The sequence below is a fragment of the Chiloscyllium punctatum genome, chromosome 45 (genome assembly GCF_047496795.1).
Source record: "Chiloscyllium punctatum isolate Juve2018m chromosome 45, sChiPun1.3, whole genome shotgun sequence".
Classification (NCBI taxonomy): Eukaryota; Metazoa; Chordata; class Chondrichthyes; order Orectolobiformes; family Hemiscylliidae; genus Chiloscyllium; species Chiloscyllium punctatum.
Genome location: NC_092783.1, coordinates 42,365,801 through 42,389,278, shown reverse-complemented (window position 1 = coordinate 42,389,278; position 23,478 = coordinate 42,365,801). Strand labels below are relative to the sequence as shown.

The 23,478-nt window shown below is 37.2% G+C and overlaps 1 protein-coding gene across 2 annotated transcripts in view; it reads right to left on the bottom strand.

Annotated features, from left to right (window-relative positions):
- Positions 1–2,878: 2,878 nt before the first annotated feature.
- Positions 2,879–23,478, bottom strand: part of LOC140467314 (SRSF protein kinase 1-like) — an 86,724-nt gene continuing 66,124 nt past the window's right edge. For both annotated transcript variants that reach the window (XM_072563593.1, XM_072563594.1), the window contains 9 exons: positions 20,423–20,588; positions 19,477–19,502; positions 17,473–17,707; positions 15,801–16,235; positions 14,146–14,246; positions 13,837–13,944; positions 13,365–13,434; positions 8,768–8,860; positions 2,879–4,104 (listed from right to left, as the gene is read on the bottom strand). In XM_072563593.1, the coding sequence (XP_072419694.1) occupies positions 3,920–4,104; positions 8,768–8,860; positions 13,365–13,434; positions 13,837–13,944; positions 14,146–14,246; positions 15,801–16,235; positions 17,473–17,707; positions 19,477–19,502; positions 20,423–20,588 (1,419 nt within the window). In that variant the 3' untranslated portion in view covers positions 2,879–3,919. The remainder of the gene's footprint in view (positions 4,105–8,767; positions 8,861–13,364; positions 13,435–13,836; positions 13,945–14,145; positions 14,247–15,800; positions 16,236–17,472; positions 17,708–19,476; positions 19,503–20,422; positions 20,589–23,478) is intronic.

The following is a 23,478-nucleotide window of genomic DNA, read 5'->3' as shown; positions in this document are numbered from 1 at the left end:
ACCCAACCACAGGCTTAGCGTTGAAGAGCATACCTTCCTTGGAGGAAAAGGGCACATGGAAATAGTCGAACCTAAACGAGTATCAAAACACATCCAAATCGCTGAATACTTCAATAAAGAATTGTGTGTCACCTTTGTGATTATAGTCCAGAGGTTACAAAGGCAAATTGTTGCAGCAGTACTGATTGAAGTTGCAGGTTAGAATAACGTGGAAATTCTAATCTAGCTGACTTTGGCAGAAAACCCAGAAAATTGGGTGCCTTAGAGTTGGGAGATTTCAGACAGTTATTGCCAAGTTTAGAGCTTAAAACTAGCTCTAGCTATTAAACTGAAACCTGACTCACCACTGAGAAAAAAAGCAACCCTGGCAGAATCTGATCGCAGTAACAGCACCCTTTCATATCTCCACTTAAGCCTTTGATCAACTTCAAGCTCGCATCCACTTACCTTACACCCTGCCCACCAGTCTAACCATACATTTCAGAATACAACACACAGTGAAACAAAGGCATCTTGGTTTCATACTAATCCAGTCCACTCCTGTTGTGAATTTGTGGATTTCTCTCTGCTGCTTCAGAAGAGAAGGCTCCCAAGGCCAGGAAACTCCAATGAAAAATAATTCATTTAAAGGCAAGTGTCTTTTTTCCCCAATGTCCCATAGGAGTCAGAAATAAGGTTTCAAATCACAGTTGGAAAATCTAGGCCTATGTATTAACTACTAGTTCACTTTGTCCTCATAAGGGCACGGAGAAGAGAAAGAGAGTGAACTGACATTGCATTAGCATGCAATTTAATTGCTATTAGTTTTTTTTGCAGGCAAATGTGTGTATTTTGTATAGCAAGATTTTATTAGTAACCATAAAATGCACGATACATTTATCTTTGGATAGAAGTCGGTTGTGGAAGCAAAGATGAACAAAAACACCAAGAAAACTTCCTATTTACTTTCTAAACAGTGACAAGTCCAGCAGAATGATTAAAATCAAGGCTATGATCCTTTTCAACAACTGATACAAGAGACAGAACCTCCAACAAAGCAGCACTTCCCCAAAATTGCACTAAACCACCAATTGAGAATTGTGCTCAAGAAAAATTGTGAAGTTGACTCTGAACAAACATTAGACTCAGGCAAGAATATTCCTGTCAGGTGGAGTTCTGTATAGTGATCTTGGTGACAAAAAATAGATTTCTCTCTCAAATCTATATACCCAGACATGGACGCAAACATGAAGATTATCTCTTCCTTCTGTTCTTGCCAGCACTTCCAGGGAAGATTACAAAATTACAGTTTATTGATGTTTATCATCTAAACAGGAACAAAGGTCTTACATTCAGTTTTAAAACTTTGAGTGCAAGACCAAATAAATCTTCAATTCAAATCCTGAATACCCAAATCAACAAAGATGTGTAACAGGAATGAAACAGCCATGAGCTATTAAAGCTATTGAAACCATTAGTACAGTATTACTGCTGAATTAAATGCAAGTGTAAACAGCCATGTTAAAATGCATGCTTTTGGCACTGCAGTCAAAGTCATGAGTTACTGACCTAGAAGCAGGTAAAGCAAATCCATTTATTTCTACACTTTAATATCTTCTTGCACCCATGGTTTAGGCAAACCAATGTTGCTGCATATGAAAAATAATGCAAAATCACAGCTTTATTCCAATTTTTACTCCTTGTGAATTCACATTATTTTGCAATTTTAACATATGGAATTCTGCAGCTAAAGTATGCTTTGTTACATTTCAACTCCACAACCAACGTTCCTGTATTTTATCTACAAGATAAAGACTCAAAAAGTAAAAATTTTTCCCTAGTTTTGGAATTCCATACATGACAATGGTAATTTGAAATAAAAAAAAGACTTGTTTGATCCAGGGTGCATTGAGCATAGTATACGCTACCAGTAGACATGCTTGTGCCTGTCAATTCATCTCCAACTCTAAGATGATTGGAAAATTGGGCAGGGGTGGAATTGTAACAGCACAGTCCTCCTGTCTTAAAAGGTGTAGAATATTACTTAAACTACTTGTACCATTGCCATTGGTGGGATCCTTTGGTCATACTTGTGCCATTGTTAAATCTTGTATAAGATCTATGGAAAACTCTATTCTACAACAATTTACAGGCACAACTGTTGTTTTTGGGGAAAAGTGTGCAAGTAAAACTTGAATTGCACCTGACCCATTTTACATTAAAACCTGCACAGTTGGATTCTTACTGTAAGCAGGAATTTGCCTACCTGCAGGAGTCAATTCAACTTAAGTGTCAGATGCTTTATATCAGAATTGCTGTTCCAAAATAAGAGGCAAAAGGTTACTGTGCTTTATACAAATTATACTGGGACAATATATAAAGCATCTTTAGCAGAATATTTGAGAAAATTAATAAACTATCCTAAACAAAGTAAAGAATAGAGCTGTAAAAGTTTGACTTTTGATATACCATTTTAAGGCTCACTTGGTAGTAAAGCCATATGTAATACTGCTCTGCTATATAAGGATACATGTCACAAAAGAGTAGGACTTATTCCTGGACTTTAGATATACTACATATTCATTAAACTCAAATCTTGTCAAAAACAAATCAAGGTTATCTAACTGCTTTGGTCAAATATGACTAATTCACATGTTCCAAAGCACATTTGCCAAGAGGAGAGAAAAAGAAAATCACTTTTCCTGCAGACTTTGGATATAGCACTAACTGAAAGCAGACTGTAGTGAACTCTTAACAGTCCAAAGGATTTTAAATTTCTTTAGAAAGGAAGAACTTTACTGGAGTGTTGGTATGTCCTTCCTTGTGGCACTGGTTGAGAATCACTTCCTTCAAAAATAGAGAAAATACAATTTCTTTTCATGTACAATATTCACATAAATCATATGCAAAAAGATCACTTTATTTTTTGAAATATAGTCTGTTTAGGTAAACAAGCCACATTGCAATGCAGTAGAACACGACCAAATTAATGATTAATTCCAGTTGGTTTTTCTGGACTATGCAGTGAAGCAAAATTTAAAAACATTTTCTGGACAGATACTACACAAAACACAAAATGGAGAAACCTTCATTAGAAAACAGTAATATTTAAATACAATGTTATCATTTCTAAGATCTGCAGTAAATATAAACACAGACGGGACAAATGGAAAGGATCAATTTCCTTCTATATAACTTATAGTTTTTCCAATAATAAACTCGAGATTTCAAGTACTTATAAGTACTTTGGAACTTCAACAGTCACTGACAGAATGTTTCTTCTAAAGTGCTGTTCTAGGAATGGCAGTTGGGAAGCTGGTACATATGGATATATCTTAAACACTCAACTGCATGAGTTACTCAGCCATCAACCTACCAGAAAAAACATGGTCGAAAGGCCACTGCTTAGCCTGGATCTTAAAACAGGCTGACTTGAAAGCATGCAGACTGGCCACAAGTCATTCCAAAGCAAAAGCAGTTAATTTACTAAGATACCTTAATCTCCAATTCAATGGTCAATGTCCTATGTGTAAAACATAGCTAGCTATCTCTTTGGTACGAGTATAAGATTTCAACTGGCCTCTAGTTCCATATATGCGGATATTTGTAGATTTTACAGTTCCTTGGCAAAAGACTTGGGAGTAAATTTTGAACTACTCATTTATACTCGCACTCATCATACGTGTTATGAACAGCACAACTGGTGAAGGTAGACTAAATTACTGTTCATTAGCAGCTAACAATCTGCAACTATTAATGACGATACATATTTCTTTGTAATCCAAACCCCTGCATAATCCCTTATCCTGTATATTTTTTCAACTAAATGTGTAAAATTTGACTAAAGATTGGAGGAGTCTATACAGATATATTTGTATCTGTAAGACAATGAACCAGGTGCCACACTAAGTTATGGACAGAACAAATATGGATTTGGTTGCTATGAATTAAGCCAAGGGTGTCGGAGACATTCTGCCGCAGTAGCACGTTTCTCTGGTATTAGTTCCAGCATAGGTAACAGGAACTCTGTGAATGTTGCAGCTTCTTCCTGTGGCCATTCATACTTTTCCAGCAGCACTTCATACAGTCCCCAAGGTTTCAGTTTAGTGATGTGCCTCAGCTCACCTAAAGATATAAACATTTTGATTAGCGTCTTAATCCCTTGAGGATGATGAGATGAACTACAAAATATTGTTAATTGGTTCTTCCCATTTTTAAAGTTTCATTGCCATACTTGCTCATATCTCAAATTGTACAAGTACAGCCTAGAGGAGGGTCCATTTGGTCTGAAGCAGTCAGCATAACTATGACACACAACTTCAAGAACAGTGTAAAACACTCAACAAAAGGACATTCCATTGAAACAGTCAAAACCTCAGCAAGAAATTCCCACCTGTCCCTCACTCAGGACAAAATGTACCATATTAGATTATCAGGCTAAGAAGATCTCCAAAAAGTACTAACAATTCTAAAGTGAGAGAATGTTTATGCAGTAACTGTTAGAGGATTGTGTACTGTCTGCTAGCAGGAGGGGGGCAGTGGGAAGGGGAATCATTGTTAAGGGTTTAATGACACGATAGGAACAGGGAGAGGTGAAGGTGCTGGAGGCGGTGAGTGTTACAGAGAGTGGTCAGGGCCTGAATGGTGTTGCAAAGCCAGTACGAATGCTGCATCTGGAGGGTTGAATGAGGGAGGTTGAATTTAACGAGGGAGGTTGAATGTCTTGTAAGGAGGAGGAAGGAGGCTTACCTAAGGTTGAGGAACAAGGTTCAGACAGAGCGTGGGAGGGATACAGGATAGGCAGGAGGGAGCTGAAGAAAGGGATTAGGAGAGCTAAGAGAGGGCATGAAAAATCTTTGGCGGGTAGGATCAAGGATAACCCCAAGGCCTTTTATGCGTATGTGAGAAACATGAGAATGACGAGAACGAGGGTAGGTCCGATCAAGGACAGTAGTGGGAGAATGTGTATTGAGTCGGAAAAGATAGGAGAGGTCTTGAATGAATACTTTTCTTCAGTATTTACAAATGAGAGGGACCGTATTGTTGAAGAGGAGAGTATGAAACGGACTGGTAAGCTAGAGGAGATACTTGTTAGGAAGGAAGATGTGTTGGGCATTTTGAAAAACTTGAGGATAGACAAGTCCCCCGGGCCTGACGGGATATATCCTAGGATTATGTGGGAAGCAAGAGAGGAAATTGCAGAACCGTTGGCAATGATCTTTTCGTCTTCACTGTCAATGGGGGTGGTGCCAGGGGACTGGAGAGTGACGAATGTTGTGCCCCTGTTCAAAAAAGGGAATAGGGATAACCCCGGGAATTACAGGCCAGTTAGTCTTACTTCGGTGGTAGGCAAAGTAATGGAAAGGGTACTGAGGGATAAGATTTATGAGTATCTGGAAAGACACTGCTTGATTAGGGACAGCCAGCACGGATTTGTGAGGGGTAGGTCTTACCTTACAAGTCTTATTGAATTCTTTAAGGAGGTGACCAAGCATGTGGATGAGGGTACAGCAGTGGATGTAGTGTACATGGATTTTAGTAAGGCATTTGCTAAGGTTCCCCATGGTTGACTTATGCGGAAAGTCAGGAGGCATGGGATAGTGGGAACTTTGGCCAGTTGGATAGAGAACTGGCTAACAGGTCGAAGTCAGACAGTGGTGGTAGATGGTAAATATTCAGCCTGGAGCCCAGTTATAAGTGGAGTTCCGCAGGGATCAGTTCTGGGTCCTCTGCTGTTTGTAATTTTTGTTAATGACTTGGAAGAGGGAGTCGAAGGGTGGGTCAGTAAATTTGCAGACGATACAAAGATTGGTGGAGTTGTGGATAGTGAGGAGGGCTGTTGTCTACTGCAAAGGGACTTAGATATGATGCAGAGCTGTGCTGAGGAGTGGCAGATGGAGTTCAACCCTGTCAAGTGTGAGGTTGTCCATTTTGGAAGGACAAATAAGAATGCGGAATACAGGGTTAACGGGAGGGTTCTTAGTAAGGTAGAGAAGCAGAGGGATCTTGGGGTCTATGTTCATAGATCTTTGAAAGTTGCCACTCAGGTGGATAGAGCTTGTAAGGAGGCCTATGGTGTATTAGCGTTCATTAGCAGAGAGATTGAATTCAAGAGTCATGAGGTGATGTTGCAGCTGTACAGGACCTTGGTAAGGCCACATTTGGAGTACTGTGTACAGTTCTGGTCGCCTCATTTTAGGAAAGATGTGGAAGCTTTGGAGAGGGTGCAGAGGAGATTTACCAGGATGTTGCCTGGAATGGAGAATAGGTCGTACGAGGATAGGTTGAGAGTGCTAGGCCTTTTCTCATTGGAACGGCGAAGGATGAGGGGTGACTTGATAAAGATTTATAAGATGATCAGAGGAATAGATAGAGTAGACAGTCAGAGACCTTTTCCCCGGGTACAACAGAGTGTTACAAGGGGACATAAATTTAAGGTGAAGGTTGGAAGGTATGGGGGGGATGTAAGGGGTAGGTTCTTTACCCAGAGAGTGGTGGGGGCATGGAATGTGCTGCCTTTGGGAGTGGCAGAGTCAGAATCATTGGTGACCTTGAAGCGGCAACTGGATAGGTGCTTAAGCTAGGACAAATGTTCGGCACAATGTCGTGGGCTGAAGACCTGTTCTATGCTGTATTGTTCCATGTTCTAAGATTGAGCTATCCATTCTCTTAGTTGCCTCACCTCACTATGTCAATAGATAAAGCCTTTGCAATTGAATGTTCATATTTCTCCAGTTATTTCAACCCTTAATATTAGGAATTAGCTTTATTGTTCTTTTCTGCACTACCCCAGTACATTATCATCCTTGCCCCCTCAACCAACAAAAATTATTTACTGCATAGCTCAACCAGTGCAGTATAGTTAATATAACCAATGTAAACTTAAACAGTTTGCACTCAATTTGTGGGTAGTTATTCATTATTGAGGAAGAATGTGAGAAAACAAGTTTTTACATGTGGGGCTGAAAGAAAGGGGGTGGATGAAGGCTGGTGGAGAACAACAAGGACCAGTCTGGGCGTAATGGTCTGTTTTATACTACAAATTCTGTATAATATCCAGCCTAATATTTTGAAGTTGGGTCAACTCCTTATGCCCTTCTATATTGGAATTATCTGAAAATGTAATCAATTTACATGGGTCTTGTGTCTCACATTACACATTTAATGTAATAGCTCTGGTTAAACCTATGTTTTGCAGCATACTGTTCAACTTGCAACAAACTTTCCACTCTTCAACCAATTCCTTATCCCTACCTGATATTCCCCGAAGTTTCAAGCTTTGAAATTTAAAATAGTTTGTCTGCAAATTCCTTAAGTTTTTACAGTCAGAGATACATCGCATTCAGTCCAACTCATCCATGCTGACCAGATATCCTAATCTGATCTAGTCTCATTGCCAACATTTGGCCCATATCCCCCTAAACATTTCCTTTTCATATAACAATTCAGATGCCTCTAAAATGTTGAAACGGTACCAGCCTCCACCACCTCCTCTGGCAGCTCATTCCACACACTCACTACCCCCAGTGTCAAACAATTGCCCCTTAGATCCCTTTTAAATCTTGCCTCTCTCACCGTAAACCTATACCCTCTAGTTTTGGACTCCTCCATCCTGGGGTCAAGACCTTGGTTTCCATGTCCCTCATGATTTTATAAACTCCTATAAGGTCACCCCTCAGCCTCTGATACTCCAGGGAAAATAGCCCCAGCCTATTCAGCCTCTCCCGATATTTGGAGGTACAGTTAGGATTTCTTAGAGATTCTTTTTTATTTGGACATTTAGCATATTTCTATATGTATCTATATTCATCCCACGTTGTACCATTTTCTCCCGTGTAGCTGCAAACAAGAGTAAGCAATCTTTACGATGGAGAAGACAATGTTATAGAATCTAAAAGTCCTCTGCACAACTTACAGACCAAGGGATGGATTGTAAAAATTAAAACATACTTTGGATCATTCAAGTTCACTTAGTTTCTTATACTAATAGATCAACAATCCTTAGCACAACTGTTAGAACGTAAATTCTGCAAAGTTGGTGGTAGTAGAGAAGTGTGAGAAATCTTTAGTATGTAGCATTATGGTTTTATTTAATTCTAGAAATACAACAGCAGCACTATCTTAACTGAAAGCAAGCAAAATTATAAAGTTTTCTTATTTACTTGTGTGACATGACAGTTGCTGGCTGGCTAGCATTTATTGCCCTTCCCTGGTTTCCCTAGAATATGTTGTGGTAAGCTGCCTACATGAATCTCTGAAGATTGAGTTGTGGGCTGCAAACTGTTTAATTCAAGTTAATATTAAATTTTAATATGAATTGAATAATTTTAAAAGCTATTTGTGACAATTAATAAAATGTAAACTTGGATGATAATATTAATTATGAGGAGCTGTGAGGTTAGATATGAAGCACCACTTCATAAGTGTTAGCTACACACAATTCAACTGAAAACAGCTCAGTCTTAATTGCTTCCATTAATATTTAACTGGTCATAACCTACACTAGTCCTAAACCACATTATGCAGTTCAGGTATTGATTACCTATTTGATTTACAAGATCTACAACATATTGAAACTTTGCTAAAAAGCACAGTGACTATAAGTTAGCAGTACTTAATAGCTTATTATTACAAAGCAAAACAGATTCTGTAATCATGGCTTGGGTGGAGGCAAAGAAGTGCTTGCCACTTTTTTTATATAACATGCATACAAACATTAATCTGACAAATTCAGAACAAGTTAAAAGCATGCTTACAAATCTTACCATTATATTCTTGAATACATTACCTTTTTTGGTGAAAAATTCCTTGGAATATTTCCCCGCGAGAATAAGCTTCCGAGGCATTTTCCCCAGCAATTCAATAATCAAAGCAATGTGATCTTCATAGAGGATCAAAAGCAAAGCAATAGGATGAGCAATACAATGAATTCAATATGTTACATACAGACTGCTAAGAAAATCTGGGGTAAATTCATTTCCAACTTGTTTTGAACAAAATTAAAATGTTAAATGCTTAAATAAAAAACTCAGAATTTAAGAATTCCGAAGAAAAATTAAGCCTTTCTGGCTATACTGGAATTGGGAACGTTTTATGAGATTTTCCTCATCATTTATGCACTTTCAATCAGGTCTATGTCATAATATAATAAAAGAGTGCATGGAAATAGATTTTTTAACAAAGCAGGTGGTAGAATTTATCTTAGAGGGCAAATTTAATTTTTATCAGAAGTAAAATTATTGGTTTCAGAATGAGCACCATCTTATTGATAAATGTTACCTCGTTTACTAGATGGAAAAGATGCAAACCTTTTCCGTAGCAGAGGACTCATGCTGAATCAAGTCTGAATTTGGCACCAAAATTGCTAATTTTATCATGGGATCAGAAGACTGCAAATCCTTACCTCAGAATTTCCCCCAAAGGAGACAGAATACAGCTGACTCCATGTTTAAAAGAAGGGGGAACTAAACAGGCTGAGAGAGGAACAATTTACATGAAATGATTGAATATGTAATGCAAGCAAGTGATCAGGTGAATATTAAAGCTCTTTAGCAAATAAAACAAAACTTGCAAAACATCAATATTGCAGACATTCCCAATGTTTCCCAGTGTTAGTGTCATTAAATGTTAATCTGTGTATGCATAAGATAAAGCACTGCAAAGAAGTGGTGTTGCTTCACAGAATGAAGTATTCTTTAGTGATCCCAAAACACAGATTATCTGGGCCATTTAGTTTATTAATGGGGAGCTTGCAGGGTTCAAATTCACTACGACATTTCCAATGCTGCAAGAGTGACTGCACTTTAGAAGTCTCCTGTTGACTGCAAAGTGCTTTGTTTCTTGGGTAATCAAAGGATATGGGGAACATGGAGAAAAGTAGAATTGAAGTCAAAGATCAAATGTGATCACAGCAAATGATAAAGGGTCAGGCCACATAGTCTAGTCCTGTTCCTATTTCTTACGTTCTTATGCTTCAGGATGCCCCGGGACACTAAAGACAAGTGCTTCTTTCCAGGTGCATGATATGGTGCGAGAAAGAAGGGAGAAAGGAAATACCTTTTGGAATCACAGGAAAGAGAGTAATGTGTACATGACAACTGGAAAACAAAAGCATAAAAGAGTCAAACTAACTTAGATGTTTGCCTGCTGTTATTAAAGAAAAAAGGAAATACTCAAAAGGTTGATTGGAATTGAATGCAATGTCCTGTGCAGAAACAGGTTTATACTGTACAAACACGTAGCAATTGACTGGAACTAGCATTCTAACAATCGTATTGGCAAAGAGCAAGGCTCTGAGGTGACAGTAAAATTCTGAAATGGCTAATTTATCAAGTTGCAGAATAAAATAGGTAGTTACTGAGTAGCATCAATCTAGTACTGACCATGGAGTCAATTACAGCAATTGTTTATTGTTAAGTTTTAATTTGGATAGATCTTAATAGAAAAACCAGCAAATCCAATAAGTTATGCATGTTACTAAGCTAGAAAGATGCAAACGTAAGGAGACAACTCAGATTGGTTAAAAGCAAGTGAGATTTTGTTCAGAAAAAAAAGTAGTTGTTGAGCCGCAAAAGAAAAGCAAATGATGGAATAAAAAAAAAGATGAAACCTTGCCGCGGAAACATGGGATCTGGAATTTTACTGGGCAAGTTAGACAGCCTCAAGTGTGGTTTTGGAAAAGCACAGCAAGTCAGGCAGCAGCCAAGGAGCAGGAGAATTTACATTTTAGGCATAAGCCATTCATCAGGATCAGAATTCCTGATCTCCAGCATCTGCAGTCCTCACTTTCTCCAAGACAAGACAGCCTGCTGAGTTATGATAATAGTGATCACAATTTCCTGCATCTTGGAACACCAGGTGTCTCAATTTAAACAGAATAGCATTTTGATCATCGCCTAGCAAAAAAATGCATGACTTAACAGAACTCCACAAAAAAATTAGGACCTATTTAGATCAAGAAAGCTCATGTGAATTGCAATTTTGATGTAGACAAAATAGCCATATAAAAGAATATGGCCTTCCAGTATACTCGGAGGGCTCAAAAGAAGAAATCAGGTCACTCTCTAACCAGGTCAATTACCTGAACGATCTGTTTATAAATATAGTTGTCTCTTCATTCTTTACCCTCAAGTGTTTTTATTTTTTGTCTATCTCAACTATTAGAGACACCCCCTTTCAGTTCATAGCTCATTCTTATTAGGAAGCATCATTAAAATCATTAGCACACCATGCAGTGGTTGTGAAAGAGGGAAAAAGGATTGACACTGTTTATCTCATAGTACAGAGTAAGACACAAAGTTATAAATAGTTTGTACTACATACTGGTCTGCCTCACCATGAATACTCAGGTGTACAGTCCTGGAAAACAGAGAACACCAGATTTGAAGAGAACACCAAGATTTAAAGTTGGTATGTGGATTGGGCACTTAAGGTTCAGAGGTACTAAGGAGGTCTACACTGAACAAATGGAGTAGTTGAGGAACCTTACTGAGGTATTTAAAACCTATTAGATTTCCAAACCTTTGGTGGCTTGGATGAAGAATGAAGAAAGACCATTTCCTTTTGGTATCTATGACAAATGATCTAAAAATGACCAAAATAAATTACATTGACATCATGAGCCATCACAAACAATTTTGCTGAAACTGGACAGAGAGAAAGCTTCAAAATATTTATTGAGAAAATATACTAACACAATGTGAACAATACGAGAGACAGGAAGGACACAAAAACTTGCATAATAAAGATGGGCTAAATTGCTTTTGTAGCATGTTCTGCCATTCAGTAAAAATATTTCAACTCCACATTCCCACCAGAAGCTCATATTCTTCAAATCCCCTAGCTCCCAAAAACCAGAGTTTTGAATGTACTCATTGATGGAGTTAATACAAGTGTGCAAGTACACAGTTAAATCATTTGCAGACTTCCAGCAAGATGTATATTTGTGATAAAGGTCTCATTCTGTGTAAAAACATATCCAAATTATGACAAATAAGGATTCATAGCTTTTCTGGTGAAGAAATTTCTCATCTCAGCTTCAAATGATCATGCCTTCACCCTGAGAATAATCCCCCTCATTGAGAGTCTGGAGAACTTCCCTGTCAAGCCCTCAACATACCAAAACAGAAGAACTTGATCTTTCACACAATCATTATTTTCTGTAAAGGTGACATGGCTTTTCTGAATTTATTATTAATCATCTTTAATAGTGTAATCTTCAGAATTTTAATAACGGTTGAATTTTAATAGATTGAAAGCAACAGCAATAATTCTGTCTGGAATATAACTATTAAAGGGACAAGAACAAACTTATACAAATTGAAAGCAATCAGCTTTATCTGGGAGAAAGAAAGAGTCATCGAAATTACATAAACTGTATCACCATCTGCTTGACACAGGACAAACGATTACCCAACAGAAGGATTTAAGCAGTTAATTACAGAAAAGCAGTCTTCAAACAGACAGTTAAAGTCAAAAGGTAACGAGGAAGGGGGAAGGTACTTCTGATAAGACAGCAAGCTGCAGACATGCAATATATGGGTGAAAGAATCTAAAGAATAATCCATAATGTCACACTACAAACTTGAAGGACAAAAATTCAAGAATTCAAGTCCAGGATTCCTCAGGAACAGATTCCAGAGAACAATACCACACAAGGACCAAACCCTGGCTATCCAGAGACAGACACTTTAGGTTGGAATGGTAGCTAAATTTCATCATGAATCAGCTAATAGCAAAGTTGAGTTGTGAGGCTTAACTTGCTTACTTAAAGGGTGTTTTTTGGTTGCTATATGCAACAAAGTTTAAACATCTGTTTCAGTATTTGATTGGCTGAGAGATTTCTTAAAAAGTAGCCAAATTAAAAGTATCTTATGGTAACTTGCCAACAATGTAAATTTTTAAATATAAACAAAGTTTAATGAACAGAAAATAACCTAAGTTTACTGGCTGCAAACTAATTGTGCGACATGCACATTTTTAGTATAATTATAACATCTTAATAAATATGACTATGACTGGATGCAAATAATCTTGAGAGACATGATGAATTTAAGCAAAACATTTCAGGGAAACACCAAACCTAAAATAGAATATTCAAAATGTGTTGCATAATTTAAAAAAATGAAATCTGAAATGGCACTGGCAAGGGAAATGTCAGTGTCAGTAATTGATTTATTTGTTCAAGTATCAAAGGATGAACTTCATTAGTATACCTAAAAGGTTCACAAGAAAAAGCAAATATACTTGGCCAAACTACAATCCCAACTATCCTCAGCAGTAGCTATCTACTCTCAAATTATCTTGAAGACTTAAGTAGAGAAGAACTACAAATGTTCATTATCTTTGAAATTTGGAAGGAAAAGTATGATTTAAACAATAATCACCTTCATCTCTGGAATAATCTTCTCCAGAATGTGGTTCAAACAAATAATCTCCAGTTGCAAGTTCAAAAGCCTTTGGAAAGAAGAAATGGAAAAGGTATGCTTTAATTATGCCAAGGGAATAATAAATGCAAAGCTATTAAAATAATCCTGGATCAAACAGACAAGAAATGGACTGATAAAAAATATATTCTCTGTTTAGATACTTAATGGCACATGTTGAATGTCTTTTATTTAAACAAAAATTTGAGACAAATAGATTTAGAAAACATCTAGCTAGTGATTTTAGATTGTTACGATATGATAAATCCTGAAAATTAAAACAATTAACGTTTACCCACCATTTTAGTGGGAAATTTCTTTTGACAGAAGACAGTTTTCCATTCACAAATGCAATACACACAAAAATGTTTATAATTAAATGCAAACAAGCAGCTTTATTTGTACTGAATTCCCAATATTCCATTTAACGTACCATGCAAGCTGTGCTCCAGATGTCTGCAGGTGTACTGTATCCAGCACCAATTAGAACCTCCAATGACCGATACTGTCTCGTCTGAATATCTTCTGTAAAGTGTTTATGCTAAACAAGTACATTAACATTCACCATAAGCAAGGTCTAGGGTGTTTCAATGGGTTTCCAATTCAATTGCCCCAAAGTTCAGAAAACAATTCAGAAGTTTCATATTATTAGATAATTACTTTACTGATCTAAAAGAAAAATATCTGAAACAAATGTGAAGTGATTCTGATTCTTAAAAAATGAAGTAAATTACACACTTACAACCCAGCAAGCATTTCCAAGATCTGCAATCTTAACTTGGATACCATCTGCATTCAACGGGTCAAGAGGATTGATAAGCAGACTGGCAGCATCCAGCTTTCCTGTGAAGTAAGCAACCCATCAATTAAATTCTTGGAAACATATTCATACAAAATATTTTAACTGAAAGGTTGGGCTTCAGTACGGCTTTTGGAAAATACTATACAGAAACAGATGCAAGTTCTCATTTATGTTGGCAGATACTCGTCCACTCTCAACTTCACGTGTAACTGCTTTTGAGTTCAATACTTAATACCTTGAAGAGAGTCAACACATTTGTGTGAAAAACATGAAACAAATTATTCTGACTATGTTGAACCAATGTGGTGTCAGGTTTGCCAGGTGTTCCACTTAACTTGCTGACATTTTATAAATCAAAGCTGAGATTATTTATGAAGTATACATCTCTTACCTGTACTCAAAGTTCAAAATTTACCAGTGAAGAGCCAAACCTAGCTGTGCATGCATCAGTAGCTGAATTAAGTTATAGCCAAGCAGAAATCACATACATACACAAAAAAGCAACTTACAAACTAGAATCAGCCTGCAAGACAAAACCCGCTTCAGCTAAATAAATTCAGATCCTATTTTCTCCCTTCTTAGAAAGCATACATGTCTACCGATTTCAAAGGGATGATAATGTATGTTAATTAACATTTATTCAAAACCAACTAAAAAGCAAGCAGTAACAGAAACTGTTGGCCAGAAACTTTTGCAAATGCAAGACCAAGCTTAGGTTCATCTTGAAATTACAAGCCTTGAAAAATGGGTGTGGCATCTTGCTTCTTTCAATTAGTCCCAGTCATTTGTACAGAGGTTTTTTTTCCCATACATAAAGGTAATGACGGAGAAAGATGTACAAGCAGTAATAAAATTTATTGACAAAGTTAGGAAAAACAACAAATTCCAGGAATGTAACAGGACAGACAAGTTTAGTAGAATGACTGATACCATTCAATAAAGAGAAACATGAAGTATGGCAATATAACTTTTAATAGTAAATGCTTAATGTGTGAATGAATAGAGAGAGTAAAAAAAGTAATTAACAGAAAATAAATCAAGGAAAAATGAATAAAATAATAAAAGTAAACCTGCACTTCTGAATGTTAAGTGAAGTTAAATTGGAAGAAGGTTTTTTAATGCAGTTCCAAACACGCAAAGAAGGATTTTAGAAAACATTCCAACATTACTGATGGTAACAAGTTCAAAAAATTGTGTTTTTTCCTCACTAAAGCAGAAGACATGGTCAAGAACGATGGTAATTAATATTTACAAAATTTGAAATATTTGAACAGTGGAAGAGAATTGTCAAATGGCAGGCAGATCTGTAAAGATAGATAAATTTTGCTGCATATACTTTATTAGCATGTAATCATCAGTGTATAATTTAATCAGTATGTAGGTACTGCAGTAATTAAAGAAGTCAATAGAATGCTATGGTGTATTGTGAAGAAACTGGAATATAAAAATAGGGACACATGACATTGAGAAACCGTATCTTATTTACAGGAGGTGGTAAATGTTTTGCTAACAGTTTGAGGGTTTGTAAGACTAACTCCCAAAGGCTGCACATACCAATTATTACATGCATTTTACAGATATGAAATAGAACCAACCGTTGTCTCCAGAGCTGCAAACAGAATCCTCCCTGCTTCTGTTCTGCTTGGTCTCATTCTCATCCAACGTGTTTCCATCAGAGTTCAAATTATTGGTCATAGATTCCAACATTCCAGTTATTAAAGGTCCACGTGTTTCTGAAAAGTTATTCTGGTTATTTTGGTTCTTGCCTGTCCCATTTTGCAGAAGTCCATTTAACATGTCATAAGCACAAGGGAAGGAGAAGTCTCCAGCTCTGTAGAGTTCCTTAGCTTTACAATCATCTGTGTTTTGATTAATATCTTCCTTATTTTCTTCTGCTCCATTATTAACTTGATCAGAAAGAGGACCAACCTCTACATGTCCATTGCAGTTTATTGACTCTGTCCTTATTTTTTCAGCAGTAGTAGTATCTTCTAAATGTTCTTGCTCTTTTACTTGTGGCTCATTTTCATCTAGAAATATAGCACAAAATAAAGCAAAGTACAAGTGAATATTCGATAAAATACTACCATTTACCTAAAAATGTAGTTTCACCAAATGGATGCAAACATTATTGTGCCAGTTTTATTGTGGCCATTCATTTTGCTCCTCCAATCACAGGCTGGTTCTCTCCAAATTTTGCTGCTAACGATAAACATATCAGCAAACACATTAGAGAACCAGCCTGTGAGTGAAGGAGCAACCCCTCAAATTTTTTTCCAATCTACTTACAGGGACAACTTCTCCAAGATTGGTCTCTCCTACCCAGCATACCACCCCTACATACATTAACAGTACATTTTTCACCCTGAACAAAGTTCAGTCTACTTGAAACTGTCCCGAAAGGGGAACAGGTCTCAAAAATGTGAGCAATGGGTGTAGCCAGCTGTTTGAAGCTGCTACTTTTCAGTGACCACCACAATTTCTTTTTCACACTAACAGAACGTTGTCATAAAATCAAAAAGACACTGCCTACCAACAAATGAGTCTTGTGATCTGAGTTTCAGTACTGGTATATTCCAGGTATGTAAGCCAGGGCACTGAAGACTGGTGTCCCATTCCAAACTACACATCACTGACAGTTCAGTAGACAGCTTAACAAACGTGCTCAACAGCCCTGTTTGCAAAGCTCAGAAGGTAACTTACAACATTTGATCTGATTCTGTAAGCTGGACAACATTTACAAAATACTCCTGACTCTACTAACAATCTACACCACAATCAACTTAAGATTATCAGTCAGGCTTGTAGTGTGATGCATTTGAAGCTACATCTAATATATAGGATCCTATTCTACATCGGCAAAAGGCACCTGTCCATGCATTGCATGGGTATGCATCAAGAAAAGGGTTATGGAGACTGTCGATGCCTGCTGCAGAGTTTACCTGCTAGCCGAGCTTGTTCAACTAAGACCAATAGTTATCAACTTCTGCCTGCTGCATCTCCACCCCAACCACAGTTCAAATAATCAACACCCTCGTCACATGCTGTGTAAATTAGTGTTCGCTTTCCGAGCCTAGTTTCCTGTGACAGTCTGGATGGGTGCAAGACAAAAAGCTTTCATTTTAGATATCATGTTTAGAAACATTTACATTCTGTACCACCAATTATAACTTTCTGGGAACTGTGATAATTTGGAGAGAGAGAGAGAATCCTTCATTTTTAATCTTCTAATGTATCAGTAATTAGTCTGGTAATACTATAAGCTACCTTTTTCTTCATTGGCCATATTATCGACTGTTTTTTCCATCTGCTCTATAATGCGTTGAGTCTCTTCATTTTCTGGTGTTCCATCCTCACAATCTTCCAGTCCTTGCTCTTTCTGCATATTGCTCGCTCCTCGTTCCAACTCTTCAATTTCTTGCATTCTTTTCTCTAATAATTCTGCTTGTCGTTTTTGCTTTTTCTTCAGCTTCTTTTTTTTGTTTCTAGACATTTTTCCAACCTAGACAAAATGCAATAATTATATTAACATGAAATAAATACCTTTTAAAAATAGCTTTAATAGTTTATTATTCCATAATTCTCAGTTTCTCTTATCCAGAGAACCTTACAGATCCATAATTAAGTGGACATTCCTTTGATAACCAAGCACTGCAGTTCTGTGGTTGCATGTCATCTTCCACTTCTATTCATGTCCTTCATAATTATACTATTAGCATTTCAATCCGAACGATATCAACTGACACCAATTTCCCAGCATTCATTTATTTGTAGCTTGCATGCTTAACTAGTTAGTTGCACTGTCAATCACAAAATCTAGTTTATTATCTTCTGTCAACTGGATTTGTAGAAAGTGTTATGTTCAAAGTACTGTGCTGGAAAGCTGTTTCCTCATTTGGTAACCATCGCACAGTTCTGGAACCTTTAAAAGTAAGAAATTAATCTCCTAATGTTTAATACATTTTTGAACTGATCACAAGTTGAGCATATCTGTTGATTATGGAGTCTTGTATCTAGTTAAACAGTTGCAGGATTTAGCAGTATTAAACTTACAGTAGATTTTGAAGTGAACTCAACTCGAACAGTTGTTTTATAATGATGAGGCTCTACACACTTCTCTACAAGATAGTTTGCTGAAAAACCAGATCTTCTAAACAAAAAATCCTTAAATTTAGCTGATGGAGATTTCTGACCTGGAGGCAACTAAGTATGAAATGGCATCATAGCGGTCAGCAGAACAGGCTCTTTTGCTAGATTTTCGTTAAAAATGTCATGCTGCAAAATGTATTCAGAAGCCATTCAAACTTTGAACAGAATTGTACCTATACTGTGCAATTCCAAGCTGCAGAAATTGACTAAGTTTGCTATAAAAATCAGCACAAGTTGCCATGGAATTCAAAAGGCCTGGATTATTTTTAAATGTCATGTCACATTACTTAAATAAAAAGTTGCAATCAAGCCAGAATTTGTGAAATCATTGGTTTGGTTTTCTTTTTATATTCATTCACACAATGTAGGAGATGACAACTAAGCCAACATTCATTCACCATACTCAAATACCTTGGTGAAGGTGGTGATGAGATGCTTTCCTAAATTACTGAAATCTAATGTTGGATAGGTAAATGTACAACCCTATTAGGGAGGGACTTCCAAACCTCTGACCCATGGATTATGAAGGAACAGCAATATAGTTGAGGCAGGATGGCGTGCAACTTTGGACAGGAATTTGCAGGTGGTGATTTTCTCGTGCATCTGCTGGGTCTTATTATTCTAGGTGGCAGACTTTGATGTTTGGAAGTGTAGTGAAAGAAGCCTTGATGAGCTACTGCAGTGCATTTTATAGATGGCACAGTCTGCCGAGGTACAATGGTGAAGGGACTAAACATTGATGGTATTAGATTTTGTTCATTTTTAATGCCCCCATTACAATTTTCCACAAAGTTATGCCAGGATTGTAACTCATTTATGCGAAGGAACAAAAAACAAATAAGTATGCCCAGCTAATTTTCAACAAAACAGATGATTATAATCAAAATAAAACAAAAATGTCATTGTTTACATTTGGTTTCCATTATTGTGTTTTTGAAAAGTTCAAGAGCTCCTATTCAATACTCTGTCAGCATTTAAAGAAAATCATTGAACTTAAGCATTCATAATCATGGACCAACAGAATGACAAGTCTTTCATATTGTTTTCTCAGGAAACGTTATGTTTATTTAAGGAATAAGAAAATTAAGATTCTGCAACAGAATCTACAAGTTAAACACTTACAGGTTTTGGCTGTGGCGCAGTACTCACTATAAGGAAAAGAACAAAAAAAATAATGAATCCAAAATATTGGCAAATCGGGTATCAACTTCTCTGGGAAGGATGCATTCTACACAAAACTTCGGAGGAAACTGAGTTGATACAGCAAAGTCAGACTGTTTTCCCGGAAGATATTTTAACATCATAGCTTGATCTACTAAAAAGCATAGTCCTTTTTGCTAATGTGAAAATGTGTAACAGAAATAAATTAAACAATTACTACTAAGTCTTGTATCTTATGTTAATTTCCAAGCAGAGGCAGAAAAAGGCAAAGAGTTGGGATTTGCAATGCTTCTTGATGTAAAGGCTTTCTTCCCTCTTCCAGATAGCACAATGTTAAAACTTCCAGACTAATGAGCAGCCAATTTGGTGTCTGCCTTTTCTACAAGGATAGAAAAGTGAAATAGCACTATCTGAAGTGGAGGGATTGCTAGCAATAGAGATGGAATATCAAGTACAGCTTCATGCAACCAGATTGCAGAATCAGAATAATTCAGATACTCTAAAATAATCCCAATGATTGAAGATCATTGTGAGCTTTTAAAAATTCTGGTTAGCCACAAGGTTAAAAAAAAAGTTAACAGAATTGTACGTAGAAGTATTTCTAATTGAAGTGTTGAAAGAAAGAAATGGAAGACAATTGACACAAGTCAGTGATCTGAGACAGGCATGAAATCGAAGACTAACATTAGAAGCATGAAGGAAGAAGTCAAGTTTTCTTTTCTCTTTGACTACTGAAGCAAAGTTATTCATGAAATTTAAGAGGGAATTGTATAAACAGCTCAACAGAAACATAAAATAGATTAGTAAAAGGCCAGAGAAATTAAAGAAAAACTGAAAATTTGGATAACTGCCACAAAGAGAATTGTCTTCTCCTAAATTAAACTTGTATCATTGCATAAAAACTTACCTGCAGAACCAGATGGTGGAGGAGCACCAGCCTTTTGCCATTCTGTCGCCTCTGCAGCCAGACGGCGCACATAAGCCTCATTCACACATAATAGAATGTTTTCTGGTTTAATGTCTGTGTGGATAATCTTGCATTTGGAATGTAAATAATCCAGTCCCTGAAGGACCTAGCAGAGATTTATTTTTAAAAGTTTCAAAAGGGCTCAAAAAAAAAGAAGTCATACTCTACCAAAACATGTTCAGAAGTAAACCGTAATCAGCTGAATGGAAAAAGCATGCAGAGAATTTTTGTTATGGTTACACCCTTGTAATCACCAGTTGAATATCAAGCAAAACCTGAAACTGGAAGCTATCTTTATCCTTGGGTGAATTTGTTGACACCTATTTTTAAATTTTCAAATATCTGAGCTTACTGTAGGGTTTCGCAATTTATGTTTCAATTTATCATATCACATACATGAACATTTACTAACAGAATGAAGTTTTATACTGAAAAATTGACTACAAACTGTTTACCCAGCGCAATCAAATACTGACAAAAGAAATACTTACCACCAGCAGTCTCAAAGCACTCAAACACAAATAAGTAATTCTTGAAATATGGTCATTGTTATAATGCCAAAAACATAGCAGCCTATTTACACACCAGAAAATGGTCACAGATGGGAATTATCAGATAATTAGAGTCTGAGCCCAAGAGATAAATTTTGGCAAGGACACGAAGGATAATTCAGAGAATCAGAGTTGTACAATGCAGAAGAAGCCCTTCAGCCCACTGAGTTCGTATCCACCAAAAATATACTACCACCTACACTGGTCCCATTCTCCAGCACGAAGTCCATAGCCTTGAATATTATGACATTTCAAAAGCTCAACCATGTACTTTGAAGGTTGTGAGATTTCCTGTCGCAAAATACTCTCCCAGGTGAATTCCAAAACCCCAAACTCTGGGTGAAGTTTTTCCTCATATCCCCTTTAAACAAAACTCCCCCCCACCGTCTTTCACTTTAAAATTATACCCTCATGTTATTGACCATTCAAATAAGGGGAACAGCTGTTTCTATTCACTCTGTCCATGCCCCTCAATCTTATACACCTTTATCAGATCCTCCTCCTCTCAATCTTCTCCGCTCCAAAGAAAACCACCTAAGCTTAACCAGCCTCTCTTCATAGTTGAAATGCCCCATCCCAGGCAACATCCTGGTGAATCTCCTGTGCAGCCCTCCATGCTATCGTATCCTTCCCATAGTGTAGGGACCAGAACCCCACACAGTAGTCTAGTAGGGGCTAACCAAAGTTCTATCGGGCTCCAGCATAAACTCCCTGCTCTTACAATCCTCGCATGACTGATTATTCCACTGTTGTCCTTAAAAAATTAGTGTCTTGAGATCTTTTATCTTTATCCAGACAATTAGATATGGCCTCTGTTTAACAGTGCATCTGAAAGATGTCATTCCAAAAGTATAGCACTTGTTCAGTACTGCCTTAGAGAATTAGCCTTAATTTCTGCAATCAGGTCAAAGACTAGGGCTCACACGCATAACTTTCAGCTATAACCTAAGCCAGAGCCAACAGACACATCTACATCTGTGAAATAACCTCAAATTTCAAAGATTTAATAATGTAACAAACCACAAAACGCCAAAAACAAGGAGATGCTTCATTTTTGTGCAAGTCCTGACATTTCATCCATATTGCAATTTTAAGATCAACTATAAAATAAGGATTTATCTAGATTAACCTCACCAGCACTACAAACCATTCACATTTTTCACATTTCACTCATCTGTGCAATAACCAACAAACAAATGAAAAAAGACTTCATTAAAAAAATGGGAACACTTTCGGCTAGAAACAGCAATAAGCAAACATTCAAAGCAGTCAATGCATACATTAAACAGTTGATTATATCCTTTACATTCTATAAAATACAAAAACCTAAAATAATTATATTGACTGAACAAAACCCATAGCCACTTCAAGAGCTAAAAAAAAAGTACAAATTGCTCACTGTGAAGGAAAACACTGACCAAAATTACCACAAGATGGAGCATTATTACAGCAGGATCAACTACTTGCATTTTGTTTAATTCCATTAGCTTCCAATGAGACCCTTCCATCAATTTAGTCATAGAGATGTACAGCACGTAAACAGACCTTTCGTCCAACCCATCCATGCCGGCCAGATATCCCAACCCAAATCAAGTCCCACCTGCCAGCACCCGGCCCACATCTCTCCAAATCCTTCCTATTCATATACCCATCCAGATGCCTTTTAAAATGTTGCAAGTGTACTAGCCTCCACCCCTTCCTCTGGCAGCTCATTCCATACACATACCACCCTCTGCATGAAAAAGTTGCCCATTACATCTCTTTGATATCTTTCTCCTCTCACCCTAAACCTATTCCCTCTAGTTCTGGACTCCCTCACCCCAGGGAAAAGACCATGTCTATTTACCCTACCCCTGTGCCTCATTATTTTATAAACCTCTATAAGGTAACCCCTCAGCCTCCGGCGCTCCAGGGAAAACAGCCCCAGCCTGTTCAACCTCTCCCACTAGCTCAAATCCTCCAACCCTGGCAACATTCTTGTAAATCTTTTCTGAACCCTTTCAAGTCTCTCAACATCTTTTCAATAGGAAGGAGACCAGAATTGCATGCAATATTCCAACAGTGGCCTAACTAATGACCTGTACAGCTGCAACATGACCTCCCAACTCCTGTACTCAGTACCCTGACCAATAAAGGAAAGCATTCCAAACACTTTATTTCACTATCCTACCTACTTGCAACTCTACTTTCAAGGAGCTATGAACCTGCACTCCAAGGTCTCTTTGTCCAGCAACACTCCCTAGGATCTTACCATTAAGTGTATAAGTTCTGCTAAGATTTGCTTTCCCAAAATGCCAAAATGTGGAGCCGCAGGAGATACTAAACGAGTATTTTGCGTCAGTATTTACTGTGGAAAAGGATATGGAAGATATAGACTGTAGGAAAATAGATGGTGAGACCTTGCAAAATGTTCAAATTACAGAGGAGGAAGTGCTGGATGTCTTG